The 23,903-nt window shown below is 36.1% G+C and overlaps 1 protein-coding gene across 2 annotated transcripts; it reads right to left on the reverse strand.

Annotated features, from left to right (window-relative positions):
- Nucleotides 1-201: 201 nt before the first annotated feature.
- On the reverse strand, nt 202-20,251 carry MBIP (MAP3K12 binding inhibitory protein 1). Of its 2 annotated transcripts, XM_058162279.1 has the most exons (10): nt 20,061-20,250; nt 15,034-15,153; nt 13,214-13,435; nt 13,020-13,116; nt 11,117-11,182; nt 9,372-9,524; nt 7,971-8,068; nt 6,942-6,980; nt 5,389-5,475; nt 202-3,157 (listed from the first exon to the last, which is right to left on the reverse strand). In XM_058162279.1, exons 1-10 carry the CDS (start codon nt 20,190-20,192, stop codon nt 3,104-3,106), a joined length of 1,068 nt encoding a protein of 355 aa, XP_058018262.1. In that variant the 5' UTR covers nt 20,193-20,250; the 3' UTR covers nt 202-3,103. The 2 variants fall into 2 exon arrangements, with proteins under 2 accessions (XP_058018262.1, XP_058018265.1); XM_058162282.1 differs by lacking the exon at nt 202-3,157 and having other exon boundaries at nt 5,356-5,475; nt 20,061-20,251.
- Between the last annotated feature and the right edge of the window lie 3,652 nt (nt 20,252-23,903).

Below are 23,903 nucleotides of genomic sequence, written 5' to 3' on the forward strand. Positions count from 1 at the left end.
TTACCCATCGGGAATACTTCAGTATTCAAATAGGATTAAAAAAATACTATTTTTAAACAGCATAAATTGTTACGATTTCAAATGGCTTTTACCAAACGAGACAATGTGGTCATTTATGTATTTGTTTGTTTATGAAATGTATAGGCCATCCTGATCTATCATTACTGTAAGCAGTTTACAAAATAAAACAAAGAACAAGAATGCAAGCCAGACAGATTTATATAGGGTTATTCTATTAGAAATGAAAGAAGTTATAAAAACAGACATAACAACAACCAAACCATTAGTGATGGCTCTTTGAAGCTGTACACACAAATAACTGCAAAACATGGAAGAAAGCTGACTTTACTCCTTTGTACAAATGTTCTGTCCTGTAGTTTAGGCTGTGAAATTCTATTGTTCTTCCTATTCTGTTAATACAGATGAGGACCACCCCTTCCATTCTCAGGCATCAAAGCATACACTTGAAGAGGGCAAGAATAATTATCCTCTTCCCTTGGATACTGATTTTATAAGCATTGAATCACTTGTATAGATTCAAATAAAAGGTGCTACTATTGTGTGTAAAATGAAGAACGTTCTAATACACTCCAGTTATAATTCACAGGATCTAATTCACAGGCCCGTGAGATTATGACATAGAAAAAAACTACAGCTCTATGGTTTGAAATAATATGAAGTGTGGAGGAGGTATATATCTTAAATCATGCCAGACAGAATCCCTTTGTGTGTGAAAAAATTATTGCTCAATATATGTTACAACTACTTGAATTTACACAGAAGAATAAAAAGAGTAACTCTAAACCTTTTAGATGGCTCTTTGTGGGATCTCTTGCTACTAGACAAAGGCTCCAATGGCAATGTATACATGTGGATCTACTACTGAGAACCCAATTATGTTTTGAGAAATGCAATTTTCATATGTATCCATCATTTTCAGGAGTGGAGCACGGATGATATGGGAGTTTTTGATCCAAATATAAAATTCTATATATTTTCTATATATTAAGGGAGCCACAGAATATGTTAGTCACTCATAACCACCTAGAACAGGGGTGTCAAACTCGTGGGCCGCAGGCCAGATGCATCACATGCTGGCCTCACCTCCACCCAGTTTAGCCAATGGGGAAAAAGTCCCAATATGTCACGTGACGCTGCCATGACGACGCAAGTTTGACATCCCTGACCTAGGAGATCAGGCAAAATACATTTTTTTAAAAAAAGGATCTGATGAGTTGAGATATCCTTTACTCCCATCCCTCTGCAGACTGCAAGTTTCACTTTCTTCTTTCCTCCAAATTTATTATCCAAATTATCATTTAAAATTTGAAATACATTAGCTGATTGGCTCAGAGTCAACTGTGATAAATCACTATCACTGTGTGCTTTCTCTGAATTCCATTAAAACCTGTCACATCTGTGTAACATTTTGTTTTCTCTTTTTTTCTATTCAGTTTTGTTCTTCAATATTTTTATTTAGTGCTTTATAATGTATTTCAATTAAACAGAATTGCATTAGACAATCATAGTTATATCAAAACTTCCAAAGAAACAGTAGCATTATTAATCAAGAGAGAATGCAAGCCAATAGAAACTCTCATAGCTCCTTGGGAAACAACATTCACGGCTGGGATAGCTCTACATGTAAATTAGCTCCTTACAAAAATGGACTATTCCTCTAAATGTTATGGCACCCAAAGTAGCAGCTGTTTTACAGATTTTAGTCTACTGGACGGATAAGTGGAATTCAATATTCCTTCAGATATTTTGATCCTAACTGATAATATGCATCAGTATGTTTGAAAAGCAGAGATTTAACATTATCCTAATGTTAATGGGTCATATAATCAGCTTCTGCTACATTCTGACAAGCAAAGTCAATGTGGAATCCATATTCACTTAACAACCATGTGACTAACTTAACAAACACAATAATTCACTTTAACAACTGTGGCAAGGAAAGTTGTAAAATGGGGCAAAACTCACTTAACAAATTTCACTTAGCAGCATAAATTTTGGGCTCAATTATGCTCATAACTGAAGGACTGCTTGTAACACATTTATAACATGTTTAATCTGGAGTTTGCCAGACCAAGAATTAATAAGATCAGATATATTTTTCTACTATAGTCCCATCTATTCAGTCAAAAAGATAACATGTGTGCAATGGTAAAACATCTAGGTACCACTGGTTTTGGCTAAAAATGTTTGTTATCATATAAAGACTGTCCTAAAATGCAAATAGATGCCAAGCTTTTGGACAGTGAATACCACAAGCAGTAATTAATTCCAAGAGAATGAAACAGCAATAGATATAGTCTGCAATGACACACTTCAGTTGAGTTGTCATGTTCTCCTTTCCTTAACTTTCTAATCTAGCATATAGTTCTGACATTTCCTAATAGTCTCCCGTAAAGATTCATCTCTGATTATTTATTGATGGGGAGTTTAATCAGTTAACTTGTTATATCTATGAATGGCATTTAGCCTCGAGACTTGCAACAAAAGCTGTGGGGGGGGGGGAGGGATTTGGTAATTAGAGAAAAACGTAAGAGGATGAGGTATCACCTTGGATATATTGCATCCAAAAAGTCTAAGGCTTTAAGCCTAAGAAACAGCACCTTGAACTTACCCTGGAAGTAAGTTGATTAAAGAGCTGCTCTACTAGCCGTGATTATTATCCATTCGATCCTATGGAGATCAGATGGAAATAACAAAACAGATGCCACAACTACAAGCATGCTTGCCTCAGAAACTCTCCCGGTTGAATTATTTGCCCTTGTGCAAATAATTATTTCCCCTTTTTCTCTCTAAATGGAAAACACTAAAGACAAAGAGAAACTTGGTATTTGGGATGGGGAGGGATTTTTTTTTCCAATCTTGTATAATTGTGATATACCTGAACGCATTAGTTACAAGCCACTGATATGTGGCCTGCTTCATTTTACTGAAATCTGCAAAAAGAATAAAAGGCACATTTTGGAGACGGCAAGATGTGTCAATGCTCCTCACTGTAATCAATTTTGAAGAAAAGAACACATTTTACACGGCAGATCATAATGAAAATATTTTTCATTGAAGTTTGAATGTGGTAACTTCAACATTAGTCCTTCAAAGATGTTTTGGGATCAATCTCATTCCCCTCAATCAGGTCCACCTGCAGAAAAGATAGGGGAATAAATATTTACTCAAAATCCTCCAGTGCTTTGGGATAAACAATTTTTTTGGGAAAGGCACCTAACATTTTTTACTTACTGTATTTTTCGGAGTATAAGACGCATTTTTTCCTCCCCTAAAAGTGGGTGGAAAGGCCTGTGCATCTTATACAGTGAATGTTTCCGAAGCCCCACCCACCCACCAGCTCCCACCCTTCAGCCACTTTTGGCCTCCGTGCATCGCATTTTTTGCCTCTGCATGCTCCATTTTAGACCCGTTCCAGGCTGTGGGGATTGCCTCCACACATCGCTGCCGATCGCCGCCTCCGCATATCGTGTTTTCAGCCTCCACGCATCGTGTTTTATGGTACTTACTCTAAGTTTGGTATAATACCTATCATACCTATCTGGGGAGGAGGAAAGGAATATTGTTCCATTATCTATTGAGAAATGTGATACGAGAACAATAGGCCAAAGATTGAGCACAAATTCTACTGGCAGGAAGGTGAGGGATTAAGCAGGTAATGGCAAAATTTATGTTCTGGCTCTTTATGAAGACCTTAGAATGTAACTGTCATTTTTCCTTTTTTCAATACTGGCCTCCCAGACAAGTATCTACCTTACCTGTAGAAACCCTACTCGCAACAAATGGAGAATGCTCAATCTTAAGATTTCAAAAAAAAAAAATCAGTGTGAGCAATCATTGGCTGGGATTACTATTGTCATCATTTGATTGGACAGGGATTGTAGTATACCTTGGTAAGTACTGCTTCTCTTAAAATGATGTATGAATTTCATACAAAATAGGCCAGGGGTCTCCAACCTTGTCAACTTTAAGACTTGTGGTCTCCAACTCCCAGAATTTCTCAGCCAGCAAAGCTGGCTGAGGTACTCTGGGACTTGAAGTCCACAAGTCTTAAAGTTGACAAGGTTGGAGACCCCTGAAATAGGCTATAAGCGAATGAAGAAATTTCTTACAGATGGGTCTCCTTCTCTCCACTAGGAGAATCTTAATCTCTTTAAGGGTACCATGAACATTTACCGTATATACTCGAATATAAGCCGATCCGAGTATAAGCCGAGGTCCCCAATTTTACCCCAAAAACTGGGGTAAACTGGGGACTCGAGTATAAGCCGAGGGTGGGAAATGAGGCACCTACCGGTTGAAACCCTCCTCCCTCAGCTGAGAAGGCTGGCGGCCCCCGCCCGCCCTCTCACTGCACCGCAGGGCTTCAGTCCGTAAAATGTGAAAAAGAAAAAAACTCGAGTATAAGCCGTATATACTCGAGTATAAGCCGAGGGGCTTAAAAAAAAAAAAAACTCGAGTATAAGCCGTATAGACCCGAGTATAAGCCGAGGGGACGTTTTTCAGCACAAAAAATGTGCTGAAAAACTCGGCTTATACTCGAGTATATACGGTAGTTCATAGTTACAAGAAGTCTTTGTTTTTCATTTATTTTATAGCTTTGTAAGATAAGTTTGATCAGACAACATATCAAGCCATAATGATTTATATACTTATAATTTTAGCAAATTTAGTGAATTAAGCCATGATGTCTTGTACCTTAGGCATAATTTCTGAATTCAACCAATATTTCTCACTTAGTTGGACATTTGGAATGAATTCTGAGCTCCCTAAGTGGTTGAAATAATGATATTTTTGGTTCAAAACATCTTTAGAAAATAACTGTGCTAGAACTGATGCAGTGTTTACACCTTATCCAAGTTTCAAAAGTCAAGTGAAAGGTAAGTACTATTGTATCTTTCTCTGACCACTTTTCTAAGAGCTAATTAATAAAGGCAAGAGAAGCCTCTTCAGTTTCATTAAATATATTTTTGAACTAATTTCACTGTATTCTTTAAATGTTCATGTTCCTTTCTTTATGCATTTCAAAACAAATCACTGTTGTTAAGTGTTTATCTTAAATTCTGTTAATTTGATAAGTCGATTGCAAGCCATTTTTCCACTTCAATAGAGTTGTATCTTTATACTAAATGTGTGCAGAAAGAAATACTGGAAAATTTCATGGAGGGAAGTGTTGAATCTTTCATTTTTCAGTCTAGATAAGTAACAGTTTACTTAATCCAAGTTTCCAATAAGAATTAGATAAATTCATGTACACATTTAGTTTCCACTATAAAAGCTAGATAAAGTCTAGCTCAGTCTAAAAAGGCTAAATATGCATGAAAGCATCATGAAGTCTCATTGCCATAATCAAAGAAACTGATTTACCACTTTAGGCCTCCCTTCATTTGTTTTTCTCAGCAATGTTTGTTTGAGTGCATTGATCTTCTCATCAAGTTCAGCCAGAGTATAGTTCTGCCATTCAGAAAAAGACAGGAGCTTAGTATCATAAATTAGTAGCAAAAACATTTAAATTAAGAAATAATTTGAGAGCAAGCATGGAGTTAATATTCTGGAGAAAGGATGAACAACATATTTACAAACTTCCACACCAGTTTCAAAGCTTCCTTAATTTAAAGAATATTGTGGTCTGGAATCTAAGATTACTTTGGTGGCAACAGTAATTTAAACTTAGATTTCAAACTACAATATGAATCCTGATTTTATATAGTGATCTTTAGCTAACATTAAATCTAATTTTAAAAAAGTGAGCTGCAATTCAAAGTAACAATTGCACTGAAGTTACCATTAGATATATGTGTGTGAGTCACATGGGTGTCAAATCTGTAAAAACTTTGGATTCAATTACAAAAAGGTGCATCTGAATAGAAACTTAGCACCTGCTCACAACTTTTTAAAGTATTTTGTCAGTATTACATGGCAGTTAAAGAAAGCAGCTACAAATCCTGAGGAAGGGGAAACAGCTTTAAAAGGTACAGGAATTACTTTAACTATAATTAAGTACAACATCCATGCCTCTGTATGTTTCAATAATTTTCCAAATTATTTCTGAAATATTGCGTAGCTCTAATGAATACAAAGTTATTTCCTGACTTAAATACTGATGACTATAGCAGGAAAATCTCAATTGATAATTTAAAATGTTTAGTATTAGAATACAGAGAGAAAAAGACTTTGTCAATTAAAAATTTTCAAATTATTAATGAACTAGTAAACAAAATGCTGACCTTATAAATTGAAAGCCAATCTTAGAAAAAGAGTACCGGTAGTTCAAAGAACATTATTTCAATAAAAACTGCTTTAGTCAGATTCTGATTTGTGTAGAATCTATGAAACTGCTAATTAATGCTTCAGAAATAACATGGAAAAAGTTCTTCAGGGTATATGAGAACAGCCACATAATCCCATCTGTAGCTCTTTAAAGCAGTTTCACCTTTCCTGTAATGCTGCATGATCTAAAGCACCTTTTCATTTTCAATGAATCACCAAATCCTTCTGGTAAGTTTTTCACACAAAAAAACTTCAGGCAATTGCAAAACGTTGCTTTTTATGTGAGTTGGCCGAATAAGTGAGTTGGCATGAGAACTGTCCCTATCAGCACTAATGGCACCAGGAAAATTGGTACAACTGCTGTTTAATTAATCAGCAATCTGAGAACCAAATTTAAATATCCCTAACAAGAAAGTTTTTAACTCTGGCCACATTGCTGTGCAAAGCTTGGAATTGCTAAGCTGGTCAAGCAAATTTTACTCTGATGTTAATACTGCAGGAAGACAAACTAGAACGAGCATGTAACCCTTTGGGTAATAGAGAGACAAAACATTCTGAATAAATTAAAGGCACACCCTCCATTTCATGGATTAGAAAAGCATCTTAAATTTGTAACTATAAGCACATATAAATGTGACAAGTAGACTCACTTGATTTTGTTGAATTTTTCTTTTTTTCATAGACAAATTCTGTTAAAAATTCAAATATGTAATATGTTATTACCAATTGTACCATAGTTTTAATAAAAAGTAACTATCCTTTTTGTCTAGAAAGACCTACATTTTTATGAATGGGAACTACTGAGCAGAAAATTTCTTTTCTCTCATGTAACCTAAGTTTTTCCAGGGTGCATGTTCATCTCCTATCAGATAAGGAGCAAAGTGCTTCTACTATGCATGTTATCATTGTTATGCTAATCTTTCTGAAAGGATTCAATAGAATAGAATAGAATAGAATAGAATAGAATAGAATAGAAGAGAAGAGAAGAGAAGAGAAGAGAAGAGAAGAGAAGAGAAGAGAAGAGAAGAGAATTTTTACTGGCCAAGTGTGATTGGACACACAAGGAGTTTGTCTTGGTGCATATGCTCTCAGTGTACATAAAAGAAAAGATACATTCATCAAGGTACAACATTTACAACACAAATGATGGTCAATATATCAATATAAATCATAAGGATTGCCAGCAACAAAGCATGTTGCTCAGCCTTTTCTCTGTTTCTTTCTCTTCCCTCCTCCCCACTTCTCTGTAAAAAAAAAAAGCAAATTTGAGAAAAAGATTTTTTTTAACTGTTAACTCCCTTTAACTGAACTGGAGTGTTGGTTTTTAGCTAGAAAGCAGACTCAAATAGGAACTCTGTATTACATGTGTGGTACATGTGTAACTGTTTGATAGATCAGCTCTTAAGAAAAAATCTTCACAGCTATATAAGAGGAAAACACTCTGAACACTTTTAAAAAGCTAATCAATCTTATTGAAACAACACCCCATGAATTTCCCAGTGTGTACACAGAATTCCTGTGTCTGCTAATAGCCCAATTGACCTTGATGGAAATCACCATGCAGAGCTATCACTTCAGATGAACTGAACAAGGCTGCTTCGAAAACTCTGGATCCAAATATACACATCCCCATTCAAGACATTTAGAACAAGGTTCCAAGACTTTATAACATTACTTACCATAGACTGAAAATATTCAGGAGACATCCCTTCCAATTCAAGAATTTTATCTTCAAGTTTTTTTATCCTCTGATAAATATCTTTTGGCACTGGTCCACCTACAATGAAGGAAAACCATCAAAAATATATCATGACTAGGACAATTTTAAAAATAAAAACGGAAGATTTCAATTTTAAAAATAAAAACGGAAGATTTCAAGATATGAGGATAAAAGAGTGAATAAAGGAGAGAGACAAGGCCCAAAACAATAATATTCTAATGCAATAAGTTGCTGGAACATCATAAAGCTTTCTTTTTTTCCCCTTTTTTTTTATTGAAAAAGTTTTACAAAATTTCCCCCCCCTTTCCCCCCTCCCCCCTCCCTTCCCAGTCATAAAGCTTTCTTGACAATTCTTTACATACATGGAAGAGAGGTTCCAAATATAACTGTGAACCCAACCTAAAAATTAAAAAGGTCCAATTTCTTCATGTTATTTTCTGAAGATATAATTTTCTACTTTCTGTTCAACAAAGCAGAAATATTAAAGTGGCTAGATCACTGGAGGTCCTTGCACAATGACTCTAAATGCAGGAGTTTTATTTTATTTTGATTATGGTATTCTTATTGACAAGCTTATTGCTATATTGTGTATTTGTATATCTATAGTACCTTAATATTTTTATACAAATGCTGTATTGATAATCATAATTTGCCAAAATGCATCAATAAAATTTTATAGATTATCTTCAAGTTTCAATGTAGATTTCTATAATAAGTTTATGAATTAAATATTTTCATATTTCATTAAAACCACTCAATAGCAATGTTATCCATTCAGCCCCGCCAAAAAAGAGTCGAATGCACTATAACCAGACCAGGCTGTCCCTTGGCAAAGTAGTGAAGAATATAATGGGAGGTCAAACGGGGGGGGGGGGGGGGGCGGCAAGGGCTTAGAAATCTTTGTGTCCATACAGTGAATAATTACTCCAAATAACTAGCTTTAAAGAGTCAATTTTCACAAGATTAAAATAGGGGAGAAAAAACAAGATAATAGTTACTATATTCAATGATTTAAAGGTCATTTAGTTCAACAGATATTAACTTATTTACCACTACCAGGTCACCAGATAGAAAGCAGTGTGATGAATTGGATGGTATGCTTACTATGAAAACTCTAAATAATTGCTGAAATTCATGGTGGGAAAAAAGTTGATCAAAACAGAGAAGAACTATATCATACAATGCTGTACATAAATACATTTATGTCTATTCAGATTTTACAACTCTAATCCATTTCAATCTTTGTTTCAGTAAAAATTATATGGTAGAAAAGTAAGAGACACAGCATGGAATTACACTTTTGCTGGTTGTTGCTGAAAAACATCAGTTTAGAATTCAGCTATAAACTCATTCTACTAACCTGTTTGTAACCTTAAATGTGCTTCAATATTCTGTAGTCTCTCTTCTATTGCTTGATTTCCACAATCATGAGAATGAGTGTTGGAATTATGATTTGAAACCTGGGCATCTTGATTTCTAGTCTGAGGTCCGTAAGTATTTATAACTCGAGAAACTAGGATTTTTAAAAGTACAAGGTTAATATTTCGCCAAATAACAGGACTGAGCAAGTCCATCTGTCCATAGACTTTAAGCTGAAAGACCCATTAGATTAAATGGAATTTATTCCCAATATTATATCCTGACAGAAGCTATCAACCTTAGACATAGCTATCTCCTGTTTTAAGTATATGTGACTATTTTTTTACAATGGTCAGTGAGAGGTATTTTATCCAGATTGTCTATTTTCTTTTCTAAAAAACTAAACATTCGTGTTTCTTGTATAATTCATGCTCAGAAATATTGCTACATTTCCAAAACAAAATAAGTTTGTCAAAATATCAGTTATACTATACATTTTTCTATATGCCAATTATAGCCAGTATGTAGAAATGTATTTTCAGTATGATAAAATCACAACTATTTAGGACTAAGGCTAATGGAAGTTTTATCATAATTTATAAATTTACATTTGCTAAATGATCATGTATCATTTATACATGACAGTGGTTAGGTTCACCAAGATGCAAAACCAAAATAAAATAGATATATGCCACGGCTTAGCACAATGTGAATCCAACCTAAGTGTTTTGAATTACATGTCAACTCTCAAAGCAGCTTCAGAACTGAACAAGCTTCTTGGATGAGAAGCAAAATGTCTTGAAGAAAAAACAAAGGAAGTCCAGTTGCCTTTTGAAAAAGTACCTCTGGGACATAAATAGCAAATGCTACAGCAGATAGTTCACAAAAATTGAAGGGCAGTTTTACTTGACACTGTCTAGACAATTTCTTTATGGTAGAATAATGAGTCCTTCGGGAGAAGGGCGGTATAAAAATCTAATAAATAAATAAATAAATAAAAAATAATAAAAATGTTTACTGCCTGAATTTTTCATATCCTTTATTTAAAGCAACAAGCCACTAAATAATTTTAATTAAAATTTTCTATCTCATTTTTCTTCTGTGAGCTTAAGATGGTTGATTTAATGTTATTGTTACTGTTTATTTACATAAATTAAATGAGCTAATCAAATATCATGACCAATATACAATAAAGATCAAATACAATAAAACAGTTACAATACAGAAAGGTTTTAAAAATAACGAACATTTTTTTAAAAAAAATAGTCTCAAAATGGAAAATTTGAACTAACCAATAGAAATGGAAGAGAGTTTTGATTCTCTCCCAAACAATTTATATGAGCCATGATCATTAGCTAAAATGCTCACAGTTTGATTATTTATTTGTTAAATTTGTTCTAATCCAAGAATTTAAATTCAGCAAAAGTTAGTTGGTGAATCTCTTCAATTATTCAAAACTTTCCTCCATGAACTTTTCCAGTATTTCTTTCTGCACACATTTATTATAAAGATATGTCTATTGAAGTGGGAAAATGGCTTGCTATTGGCTTATCAAATTAACAGAATCTAAGATAAACACTTAACAACAGTGATTTGTTTTGAAATGCATAAAGAAAGGAACATGAACATTTACAGAATACAGTGAAATTAGTTCAAAAATATATTTAATGAAACTGAAGAGGCTTCTCTTGCCTTTATTAATTAGCTCTTAGAAAAGTGGTCAGAGAAAGATATAATAGTACTTACCTTTCACATGACTTTTGAAACCTGGATAAGGTGTAAACACTGCATCAGTTCTAGCACAGCTGTTTTCTAAAGATGTTTTGAACAAAAAAATATCATTATTTCAACCACTTAGGGAGCTCAGAATTCCTTCCAAATGTCCAACTGAGTGAGAAATATTGGTTGAATTCAGAAATTATGCCTAAGGTACAAGACATCATGGCTTAATTCACTAAATTTGCTAAAATTATAAGTATATAAATCGTTATGGCTTGATAAGTTGTCTAATCAAATTTACCTTACTTTAACTACATTCTTAGTCTGTCAGATACAAAAGATAAAAAGAATAATTCTGGCATGTCTACAGTAATACTTTTACTCAGATTCTAATCTGAAAAGTTATTTTTTTACTACTTTTCATTTCTATACTGCATTGAAATAATTTTGCAGACCCTTGTAATATATCTTTGCCCAAAGAAAATCATACTGAAGTCTGTAAGGTTTAGCCCAAATATTGTATTGGATTGTATACTGGTGAAAATGTAAACAATCTTAAAAAACTGCATATTTCTAAAATGCAATATTACCAAATACACATTAGAATATACAATAAAATATGTACTATTAAATCATCAATTTAATTGAGACATATATGTTTTAAATAAATAGACTGGACATTAAAAAATGGTATTTTTCATAATTGAAAATTGCTATCATAATAATTGGAATCACCTTTTTATTTTGAAGCAAGCTATTTTCTTAAAAGATTTTAGCAAGGAACGTAGTGCTAATTTCCGTTAAGATATATTATTTAAAGTACTTCATAATTAATACATTATTTCAACAGGTATTTTTAGTTTGGAAACAAATATATTTATTTTCTGAAATGAAAGTCACTTATGATAGGAACAGGTATATATGTTCTCTTGAAAACTATTGAGGAGTCTTTTTTTTGTTTCTAAGAAAATGGCTTGCATCATACATGAGTCACTATTTGGTTTTTGGTTTTATTTATAGCCAGCAAATTGTGTATACAATTTGATAACTGGATTTTATTTAACCCATTTAAATAGTCATAATGTGGATATCAAATTTCTATCTTTTATTTAAGAACCCAATTTTTAATATCGAGCAAATAAGACTCTTAATCTAGAAATATGACAGGTTAGTAATAAGATCTGAGCTCATTGGTACAGCATGAACGAAATGTAACTCTAAAAACAAACTTGTGTAATGACAACCCATCATATCAATGTTTGCTTAGGAAATTCATTAAGAGAACCACAACTACCAGTCTTGCTAGAAGTTTGGTCTAAATAAATGGTAGTCATTAAAAAAAGGTCAAATTAGCAAATTCCACATTTAAACAAAAGTAATTTGGAGTAATTTGGAATGCTATTAAGAAATAGATTAAATGAAATTTGGTTTCTTTATTTTTAACAAGCTTTTCTATTTTTAACAAAATTTCAGTTTGGAAATATTTTATTCTTATTTACTGCATTAATACATTTCTTGAAATGTGAATAAATCATCAGTATTTTTTGTTTTATTCCACAGTTTGGTTCTAAATTCAGTGGGATTTACTCCCATATAAGTTACAGTCCAAGGCCTATATAAAAATATATATCAGCTGCATTGTATTCTAGGAAACTGGCTAAAAGACTACATATACTTGGAAATCCCAAAGATCTTTTTCCATAGACATATACTTGGAAAAAAATAAGATGGGGGTCAGTGCAATTTTATTATAAATGGTATAGATCTATTATAAGGGTAAATGACTGAGAAATAAAAACATCTAATTTTTGTTTAATTGGTACTTTTCTCACTGTTAATAGGCAATCTAGCTCCTTTTTAGGAGTAGTCTTTATTGGGGAGGAGGGGAAGAAAAATGGTCATGTTGTAAAAAGTTTGGCTGCATAGCTACCTTGATTACAATCCATAACATTGCAAAATTCTCTGACATTGTTTTCATTGATCTCAGCTTGTTTCCTTTCAATGAAGGCCAATATTCGTCTTTCAATCTGTAGGTAAAAACAATTTGTATTTAGTGTTCATTATTGCCATTCAGATTGAAAGGATTTTGACTTGATAGGAAGAAATGGTCCTACATTCACTTACTTCAGCTTTGCCAGCTTTTATCTGAACTACTTCTGGGTCAAAACGAAAAGGAGCTTCTTTCAGATTTGCAGAGTCACTGGCTGTATGTTTCATTTCCTTCTGTAGGTCTTTATCTATTACATCTGAACTACTTTCAAAATGTCCATGTTCTGTCTTGCTAAAATTATAAATGGGCGTAGTATTTTCTTCTTTAATCAAAGGCTGAAGTTTTTCCATAAAAAGCTAGGTAATAGGAGAGAGAGAAAAATTGATTTAAAGCAACAGAACGTGGTGGTTTTTTTAAAAAGCCTGGGATTTCTAAAACTCCTTAAAATAATTTCAGAGACCATATGTTCTCATTATTGTGTATATAATCTAATCAAATAAGAATTGAAATACTGCATCTCAAAGTGTCACTGCCCTTTTGATCACTGCCTTTTACTAATCTGTGTATTAAAAAAAAAACCTCTAGAGAGCCCAGACTATCAGAGCAAATCTGTCTGTTACTCATCTATTTTGTACCAAATCAAAGCAGCAGCTTTTGGCACCAATACCACTTAATTTACATGTCATTCAAATGCTTACTCAGAGCATTAAGGCTTAAGTATTTTTCCTCCTTAATATGAGAGCCAAGACTCTCATTCTGTTAAAGGTTTTGCTTTAGCATTACATCACTGACAGCATCTCCACTTGAAAGGGCAGCCACCAAAAACACAAGAGAGAAAATAAATATCCTGTTCCAGACTCATACCTATCCCAGTGCAGCCAATTTTGAAAAGTAAATGCTCTTTATTACAATACTTCCTTTTATTTTAATTTAAAAACCATATTTCCTTTTTAAAAATGTTTACCACTAAGTCATAAAATACAGGAAAAATGAAAGCTCTTTAATGCCTCTGTGTTTTAAAAAGACTGAATAATGACACAATCCTGAAGAGTCCTTTCAAACAATACAAACAAGGAAGAGCTGTGCAACAATTACTATTTCAATTTGTCTCTTGCTCCCACTGTCAGGAAATTCTGAAAACAGGATTTTATGCTATGCCTATCTACAGAATTTTAATAAGCATTATTATTTATTTTGAAAATAATAAAATTGATTGGTGCCAATAATGTGGTAATTTTTTTCCCAATGGAGTATTCATAGAAGATGCTGCTGCCACATTACCTTCTAATTTGACAGGAAAGCAAACCAATTATGGATATACTCTCACTGAGTACTAGGCTGAGGCCATAAGATTCCCACTAGTAATTGATCCAAGATACTAACAATGCAACTTAACTTTAATAAAAAGAATCTGATGAAAATGATGTAATATTGAAACTATTTACTTGATAAGATGAAACATTAGGCACAGAAAAAAAGTTACTTTAAAAAGATCTGTGCTGGCACTAAGGTTAATTGCTGATACGCACATACGCCAGGATGCATCACGCTGGGATAATGCCACTTCTTGATCCACTGAAAGCACTCCACAAACGGCAGAACTCACCCAACGCATGGAATCATTATCCTAGCATGATATACACCTGCCGTGTTATTGCTTAATTATAACCACCCCAGATACAAATGTACTGCATTTACAGTGGAAGTGCAGAAATCAACAGGAATGCATTTTCCCAATCTACTTAACCGGAACAGCTTGCAATATTATTTCCACAATACTTCCAATAAACCTGTTATCTTGAAACAGTTAAGACCTTTAGGAAGTGAAGAACTTCTGGTGTTTCACATAGTTAGCTGCAACTATTGCAAATACATCAGTTTTAACAGTAGTGTAGATTTAAGGTTTGAATTGTGCAATTAGGTTTTGGAAAAGTGCTTAATAAGAAACATTTACCTGTAAAGAGGAAATATGCTGCTGAAGAGCAGTAAAGAGCAATTTAGGCTGGGGTAGTGATATGCCTCGAAATTTCTCCCAGTTTATGTTAATTTTCACCACATCTTCCTGGAGGTTAAACTTTAAAATCCAAACATATAACATCAAAAAATTACAATGTAAAATATTAGCAATTATACTAGAAGGTAAGATCTGAATAAAATGTGACCTAAGAACTGCCATGCAAGATTAGATCAATGGCCCACCTAGTCTGACAGCTTGCTTTCCATACAGGCAATCAGAAGACCCAATAACAAGACTTTAAAGACAATAATTATTGCTGCACAAATTCTTTGAAATTAAATATTCAGAATCCATCTGACTAAATACAAAGCCCTTCTTTTCAAACTATTAAAGCGGATTCATTTTTAACAGGCACACTTGCAGTACTGATTTGGAAGCTTCTCCTGGATGTCTCCACAAGTTTATTTCAAATTTAAAAATGTGCAAATACGTCAGTTTTTAAAAAGTGTGTTTGAAAAGTATTGTTTTAAAGAAAACAGCTTGCAAAATAAATAGGGAAGATGTAAAAACGCATGTTATCAGGAAAAAACAGTTTTATTTATTTATTTATTTATTTATTAAATTTTTATACCGCCCTTCTCCCGAAGGACTCAGGGCGGTGTACAGCCAAAATAAAAACAAAATATATATAATTAAAACAACATTTAAAAAAAGCAGATTATAAAGGCTGATAATTAAAAATTTAGATTTAAAATTTTAAAATATTAAGAAAACCCAATTAAAATTCATCGCTAATTATGCCAGTCCCGCTTTAATGAATAAATATGTTTTGAGCTCACGACGGAAGGTCCGAAGATCAGGCACTTGACGCAGGCCAGGGGGAAGTTCGTTCCAGAGCATCACTGCCCCCACAGAGAAGGCCCTACTCCTGGGGGCCGCCAGCCGACACTGTTTGGCGGACGGCACCCTGAGGAGACCCTCTCTGTGAGAGCGTATGGGTCGGTGGGAGGCAAAGGATAACAGCAGGCGGTCTCGTAAGTACCCGGGTCCTAAGCCATGGAGCGCTTTAAAGATGGTAACCAAAATCTTGAAGCGCACCCGAAAGACCACAGGAAGCCAGTGCAGGCTATGGAGCAGCGATGTCACATGGGAGCCACGAGCGGCTTCCGTTACTACTCGCGCAGCCGCATTCTGGACTAACTGCAGCCTCCGGGTGCACCTCAAGGGCAGCCCCATGTAGAGAGCATTGCAATAATAATTTTGACGTTTCCTTACAAATTACAAACTGAAAAACCTGAAATGAATTAAAGATAAAAAAATTAATGATAGATAGATGATAGATAGCTGTATCTAGATCAAGTAGAATATTATTTAACCTAGAGATGCCTTACTTTTATATACTAATTATTGTAAATAATGGATTTTTATTGCAATATGTTGCATGTAATTGCAGATTAGTATATTTTATATTGTTCAAGATTGTATTTATGGATAAAAATCTGGCTTTATTATCTATCTTCTGAAACGATATATCTTCAAAGAAAAACCAGAAAGTCCAGTTGCCTATTACAGTTCATTTCAGCTTTGCCAAGTTTGGTGGTAGCAACATCTTAATGGAGACCAATTAACTTTGTTTTGATTATTGGAAATAAATTACTCTTTTCCTTTTCCAGAAATTCTGGCTCACTGATTTCTGTAGCTGTCAAATTTCAGCTTGCTGGTAAATTGAGGTATTCATAATGATTATAAATTATATTTATAATCACAAGCTTCACAAGATATAAAGATATGCCTTGCCCTCAGTTGAAGATGGACCTCTTCTGGAGAGTGTTTGGGGCTTGAAACCTTTCTTCTCTAGATTATTTTCTAGCAGTTTCATGTTTTGGAACTCAGGTTTTTCTAGCTTGTGCCTTAGGTTTTTGGATTTTACTGGATTATAGATGTTTTAATGTTTGCATTCTTGTAAAACTGCTGAGAATTCTATGGAAATGTGATGAGATACAAATGAAATAAATTAATATATCTAATCTAAGATAAACAGATTTCTGTATGAGTAGAGAGTAGAGGGTCTGAAAATATGGAATATGTTTTCATCTCTTCTGTCTATATTCCATCTAAAATTGTTTTAAATGATCCCCAACATATTTGGTAAAATTGTGGTGTAGTGGTTACTTCCACACAAATTGAAATCCAGATTCAACCATGGAAACGAATAGGCAAGTTAAGGCCACCGACATTCCTCAGCCCAATCCACTTCACAGGGTTAGTACTGTAGAATTGATGAAAGTGCTGTGTATGTTATATTAAACTTCTAAAATAGGCATGTCCAATCTTTTGGCTTGCCTGGGCCACATTGAATGAAGAGGAAAATATTGAAAGTTTATGATCTTGTGGGGCTGCATTATTAACTGTCCAGGGCTGCTTGTGGCCCATAGGATATGCCTGTTCTAAAGAAAAACAGATTATAAATCTAATAAACAATTTAAAAATATAATAAAAAAAACATTTTAGTATTTATTCTGCTAGCAGAAGTTGGACATAACAAACTGTCATCATTCTAAACACGATAGTTAAAATAAATAGATTTGCAAATATATCCATCTTTCTCAACAGAATTTGGACAGTTCCTATTTCTCCGATGTTTAAATAAGTAAAGAGCATACAGCTAGATGATTAATGCATTCTGGCTTAACTCAATCATCATAATACTATTTCTGGTTGCTATCAATGGCTTTCCCCTATTCATGTCATCAGCAACTGCTACACAGCATGAGAAGTTCCTATTAAGTAAGAATATTTTAGGTATTCCTAAATCCAGAGGATATTTTTTTCTTGTGCAGTTTATAAAACATACATTTTAAATCTTTTAAGATATATCTTCATTTAATCATAATTGTACTAAAAGATATTATGAGAAGTAACATATATATAATGTTGTTGGATATTATAAATATGGTCTCAGCCTATATTTTGGTATAATTAGTTCTGTATTTCAAGCTCCAATGATTTTGGTAATTGTCTTCCAGTTCACTTAGTTGTAAAATTAATATGTTAAACAAAGCGCAAGAGAGCAGTTTTTAATTATAAAAAAATCCAAAATATTTCTATTTGTTCCAAACTTTATATAATTTTTTGGTTCCAATTCTATATGAAGAAATTCAAATTTAGTTCAATGGCTTACTTTTGAGTATGTACTCACAACACTATGGTATTCAGTTGTAAAAACTATTTTCAACCATTACAAGTGAAGTAGATTTTTAATAGTGTTAACAGATCATGGAAGTATAATAGTTCTGAAAAATAGCCAAGGCCACAAAATAAATGATTTTTTTGTTTTCCAGATCTAAATCCACTTGTTCATCTAAAGGAGAAAATGTCACTTTAAGTAGGCAGTCAACTAATTCCTACCCTCATTTCCATTCACTACTAGATGGATTGTGGCAAAGACATACTGTATTACAAGTCTTGAAATTATAGCTCACGGTTCTCTTACTTCTTCCTAATTATAACAAATGTTTCTAGCATTCTTATAGATTCTTATGGCTTCCCTCTTCAACTTTTTAAACTTTTCAGTATACTTTTTAAAGTTTATGATCAAAATAACATACTACATCATTTACTATGGTAGCAATGTAACTAGAAGTATGGCATCTGAATAAATAGGTGCTTACTTTTAACCAAAATAGGCAGAAAACCTTCAAGGATGCAAAAGAAGATTTTGAGAATGGGACTGCATTTGTTACATTTCACCTAACTCAAGAGTACATGTTCTTTGAGAACACAAATTAAAGTTTAAAATCAAATTAAAGTTTAAAACCTTTCCCCCCCAAAACTAGGCTATAATATTTCAAACTTACATATAATGTGCCTAGGTAGTCAGTTATTTAAAACCATATGTAAACATATTGTAAACATTTTGAAATCTATGTGTTTTTCCATCCCCTTCCCTTCTTGAGATAAAGTGACAACATCCATTTTGAATCAAAGCCATTCGTTATTCATGGCTGACGGACTATTAGATATCACCTATACAATTAGCAAGCAAGGAAATTGTTTAAAAAAGAACAAAGAAATGAAAAGAAGATAAAACAAGTGTGCATGTTTGTGTGTGTGTGTGAAACTCATGTAACCCCTCATACATGGGAACACAACATACTGTCACATCTGTTTCTCTCTGCTATGGAAGGTATTTAAATATTTAAATGTCTATGGAGCTTCACAGCCATCCAGGTCATGGTTGTCCTAAAGGTGCTTTTTTCAAGAGCAACTGGACTTTCTTCAGCTGAAGAAGCTTCTTGGATGAGAAGCGAAATGTCTTCAAAGAAAAAAAAAACCAGAAAGTCCAGTTGCCTCTTGGAAAAAAAGCACCTTTGGTTATCCAAAGACTATATTTGCCATTCTGAAAGCTTCCTTTATCCATTGGTAACTCTGTCACAGTGACAGAGAACAAGGCACCAGGCACCACATCAAAGAAAGATGCCATTTCAAAACTAAATCAAGCACGAAAGAAAACCCTACAAAATACTCCAAATCGTGAATGCCTAAGCAATTACATCTCAAAAGGAATTCCCTGCGTCTCAGGGATTTCCTCCAAAGAAGGCGACGTGAATTCCTTCCTTGTGGCCCATTCAGACTAGCTGCAATAATCTGGCAATGCACCCCAATTTACAGAGGCGACTGTGAAAGGCATCTCAAGGCGTGGAGGAGAAAACGTGGGAAGAGGCGCGCTCGCTACGTTTAGCGCGGTTCCTCCTCGACGCCAAGCCGAAATCAGAGGCTCTGCTGGTTCATCCTTTGCTCGCCTCGGACGATTCCTACGGCAACTCTGAGCAACCTTTCTTGTTCTCGTCCCTTCAAGCAAGCCTCGTTTCAACCCCGCTATCTCCGGAGTCTTCCACAGACACACATACACACCCCGCCCGGGCATCGGGAAAGCAAAGGCGACGCCGCTAGGGAAGTCCGCTATCTAGACACCCGTCCTTTTGCCGAGTGGAGGTATGGCTTCATTCCCCCTCCTTACTTACCTGCCCAATCAACCGAGGCAGCGAACGCAGGGAACCCCTCAGGACCTCTCCGACCGTCTCTTCGAAGGAATCCCTCGGCAGAGAGGGATCCTGGGGCGGATTCAAGCGTACCTCGCCTTCCGCGGAGGCCATGACAGCCGATGAAAACAAACGCTATTGGTCGCGTAGGGGATTGCGCGTCTCTCCCTCTGTTCCTGCCTCGTGTCGCACAAAGATGACGGCATAGGCTCCCCCCCCCCTCCCTCAGCCCCACGCTCCCACTTTAGAGTCCTAAATCAGCCTGAGAGCGAGACGTAGCCGATCTGCCGTAAAGGGAAGAGACCGGGTTGTGACGCTTCTACGGGGCTGCCTCCTTTTTTTTAGGGGCGTTGCTCTACTCTCGTCTTCTCGTCTTGCAGAAGTGGGCGCTTAACCTTCTGCGAATTTGCGAGCCGCGTGCGTAGGAAAACAGATTGGTTGGAACAGCGATCTGCAGCTTGCGTTCAAAGAATGCAAATAATGTCCTGCTGTTCTGGGAAAGGGCATTTTGCACCGAATGATCAAATACTGCAGCTGTATTTGGTGGTTGTTCGGCGTCACTCCTCTGCTCAAGGCGCTTGGTAGTTAGTCATGCTGCTTTGTCTCTAGGAATTAAAATCTCAGTTCGCTGGAGAAAAGCCCACTGAGAAAAGGGATGGAGATGGGAGAAAAATAGAGTTTCGGTGCCGATGGAAGCAAGGAAGCCTTGAAAAGTGACACGTGAATTGACAATATCCTGTCCTGATGGGACTAAGCACCTGTGAAATCAAAAACTATTGTAGGAACCTCCCCCCCCCCACCCTTAGAAAAATGAAATATTTTGAGAAATATTAAAAAAGGCAGGATAAAATATCTCCCCTAAAGGAGAAATAAAAATCTTAGAGGCAGAAACCAGCCCCAGTTTCCCTGACCCAAGCAGAAACTGAGGAGGCTAGCGTTTAGAAATGCAGATTTGATAATCCTTTCAGAAAGACTGGGTGAAGAGAGAAACTCAGATAAGCAACAAACAAAAAAGGTTGACAAAATTAGCTCAGACAAACACCTAGGATTTGCATTTCTCCTTTTGCTTATAGAGCAGGGGTGTCAAACTTGCTGGATGTGGCATGTACTGGCCTTTGCCCTGGTCCCGCCCAGTTTAGTGAAGGGGAAAAAAGTCCTTATATGACATATGACATCACCGTGATGACACAAATTTGACACTCCTGCTATAGAGCTAGCCATGACCCAATAGGAATCTAACAGCCAATAGAATATTAAAGGGCATGTTTTTGCACAGGAACAGGAAGATCAAATACAAAGCCCAAAGAAGTTATAAAAGTCACCCACTCTCAACTCCATTTTGTCAACTGCCCAGAATTATTTGTGGTTGGTTCTGCTTCATCAATAAAGAGAACCTTTCTTTCCAATCAGCCTCTAGCCTCCATTTTGTTTCCAGGGCCTTTCTCTTGGATTGGAACTGAACCAGATGGATTTTCTCTCCAACACTATGGGTGGCTATTTTAGCTGTTCCTATAATGGGGGGGGGGACCTCAAAAGCAAACACTCAAGAAAGTTTAACATTGGGACCACCCATGGAAAATATATATTTTTTAAAGTAAATTCTTAAGTTCTGGGTGAAGAATGGAGGTGAGGCCGGAGTGATTTCTAACAGTTCTTTATTCAATGTTACCTGTGAGGCAATATCTCTCATTGGCTGACACAGCTCCTTTTATATGAAACTGATCAGCCAAACAATCAATTAGGAGAGAGTATTTTCCCGCTCCAACAGAGGACCAGCTTCTTTTTGACCCCAGGACCAAGACATCATCTTGTCAAGCACGTGATAGAGAGGCTCAGCTACAGAAGCGTTGTGCAGCAAGAAGACGCTGTAGAAATTTAGGAGTCCCAAGAACACCTGGAGTTCAGTCTTGTTCTTCGGTGTGGGAGCTTCCTGGATGGCTTGGACCTTTGCCTGTGTAGGGTGTAACCCAGAGGCATCAATAAGATAGCCAGGGAATTCTACCTTTGGAACAACAATCTTGCACTTTTCTTTTTTAACTTTGAGGCTAGCTTCCTGGAAGCAGATGAGTACCACTCGCAGACGGTTGAGGAGTTGGGTGTTGTTGGATGCTGATGCATCATCGAAATAGGGGATGACACCTGGGATGCCTTGCAAGAGTCTCTGGAGAAGTCCTAGTGCCACACTGGAAAACTTCCGGTGCCACGCTCACCTCAAATTGCAGCCAGCAACATCTAAAAGCTCCTCAATGTGTTACCGTCGTCTGAGCCTCAACTGTGGCGTTGTTGACTGGTATTTTTATTTTATTTTTTATATTTTTCATATTTATATACCGCCCTATCTCCCTAGGGACTCAGGGCGGTTCACAGGCAATTAAAAATACATATAAATACAAACTAAAATAACAATTAAAAAACTTATTCTATAGCCGAATTATTAAAAAACAATATAAATAATAAAAACCCATTTAAAACCAGTAAATTTAAAATCTAATCCAGTCCCGCGCAGATGAATAAGTGTGTTTTAAGCTCGCGACGAAAGGTTCGGAGGTCCGGAAGTTGACGAAGTCCTGGAGGGAGTTCGTTCCAGAGGGTGGGAGCCCCCACAGAGAAGGCCCTTCCCCTGGGTGTCGCCAGACGACACTGCCTAGCTGACGGCACCCTGAGGAGTCCCTCTCTGTGAGAGCGCACGGGTCGGTGAGAGGTATTCGGTAGCAGTAGGTGGTCCCGTAAATAGCCCGGCCCTATGCTATGGAGTGCTTTAAAGATTGTAGCTGTTGGTAGGCTTGGGCAAGGTCCAGTTTGGCAAAGACCCGCACCCAGAGAGTGCAGCAGATGTTGGACTATGGGCACCAGGTATGCATTTTGCTGTAATGCTTTATTTAACGTACATTTATAGTCTGTGCAGATGCGGAGAGAACCAGCCGGCTTCACAGGGATCACAATTGTAGTCTCCCATTTTGCGTGGTCAACAGGTTCCACGATTCCTTGGCTGATGAGCTTGTCAAGTTGTTCATCAACCTTTGCGCACAAGGCGAACAGTACTCTCCGCAGCTTCATTTGGATCGGAGCAACCTGGGAGTCAAGGTTGAATGAGATGGGTAGGCCCATATACCTGGCCAGGTTTCCGTCAAAGATGTCTGCAAAAGCAGAGATTAAGGCCTCGATATCAGAATGATAGAGTTGATGCCAGTGAGTCCCAGACCCACGGAGGAGAACCAATCCAGTCCTAGAAAACTCGGTAGGGAGCCATCCACTACGAGCAGTTGCAGTAGGACCGAGAAGTCCTTGAAAGTTACTGTAAAAGTGCCAGTTCCGATGACAGGAATGCTGTTCCCCTGGTAGTCTCAGAGGTGAATATTTATTTAGTTATTTAGTTATTTATTCAAATTTTTATACCGCCCTATCTCCCGAAGGACTCAGGGCGGTTTACAGCCAGATAAAAACATGAGAATAATACAAGTAAAAACAACAATTAAAAAACTTATTAATTAGGCCAAATTAAAAATATCACTAAAATAATATAAAACCCCATTAAAAACTAAATTTAAAACTAAAACCCTAGGCTAGCCCTGCGCAAGTAAGCTCACGGTGGAAGGTTCGGAGGTCAGGAAGTTGATGAAGCCCTGGGAGAAGCTCGTTCCAGAGGGTGGGAGCCCCCACAGAGAAAGCCCTTCCTCCGGGTGTCGCCAGTCGGCACTGCCTGGCAGACGGCACCCTAAGGAGTCCCTCTCTGTGAGAGCGTACGGGTCGGTCGGAGGCGATCAGTGGCAGTAGGCGATCCTGTAAATAACCCGGCCCTATGCCATGGAGCGCTTTAAAGATGAT

This window comes from Ahaetulla prasina, chromosome 1 (assembly GCF_028640845.1).
Source record: "Ahaetulla prasina isolate Xishuangbanna chromosome 1, ASM2864084v1, whole genome shotgun sequence".
Taxonomy (NCBI): domain Eukaryota; kingdom Metazoa; phylum Chordata; class Lepidosauria; order Squamata; family Colubridae; genus Ahaetulla; species Ahaetulla prasina.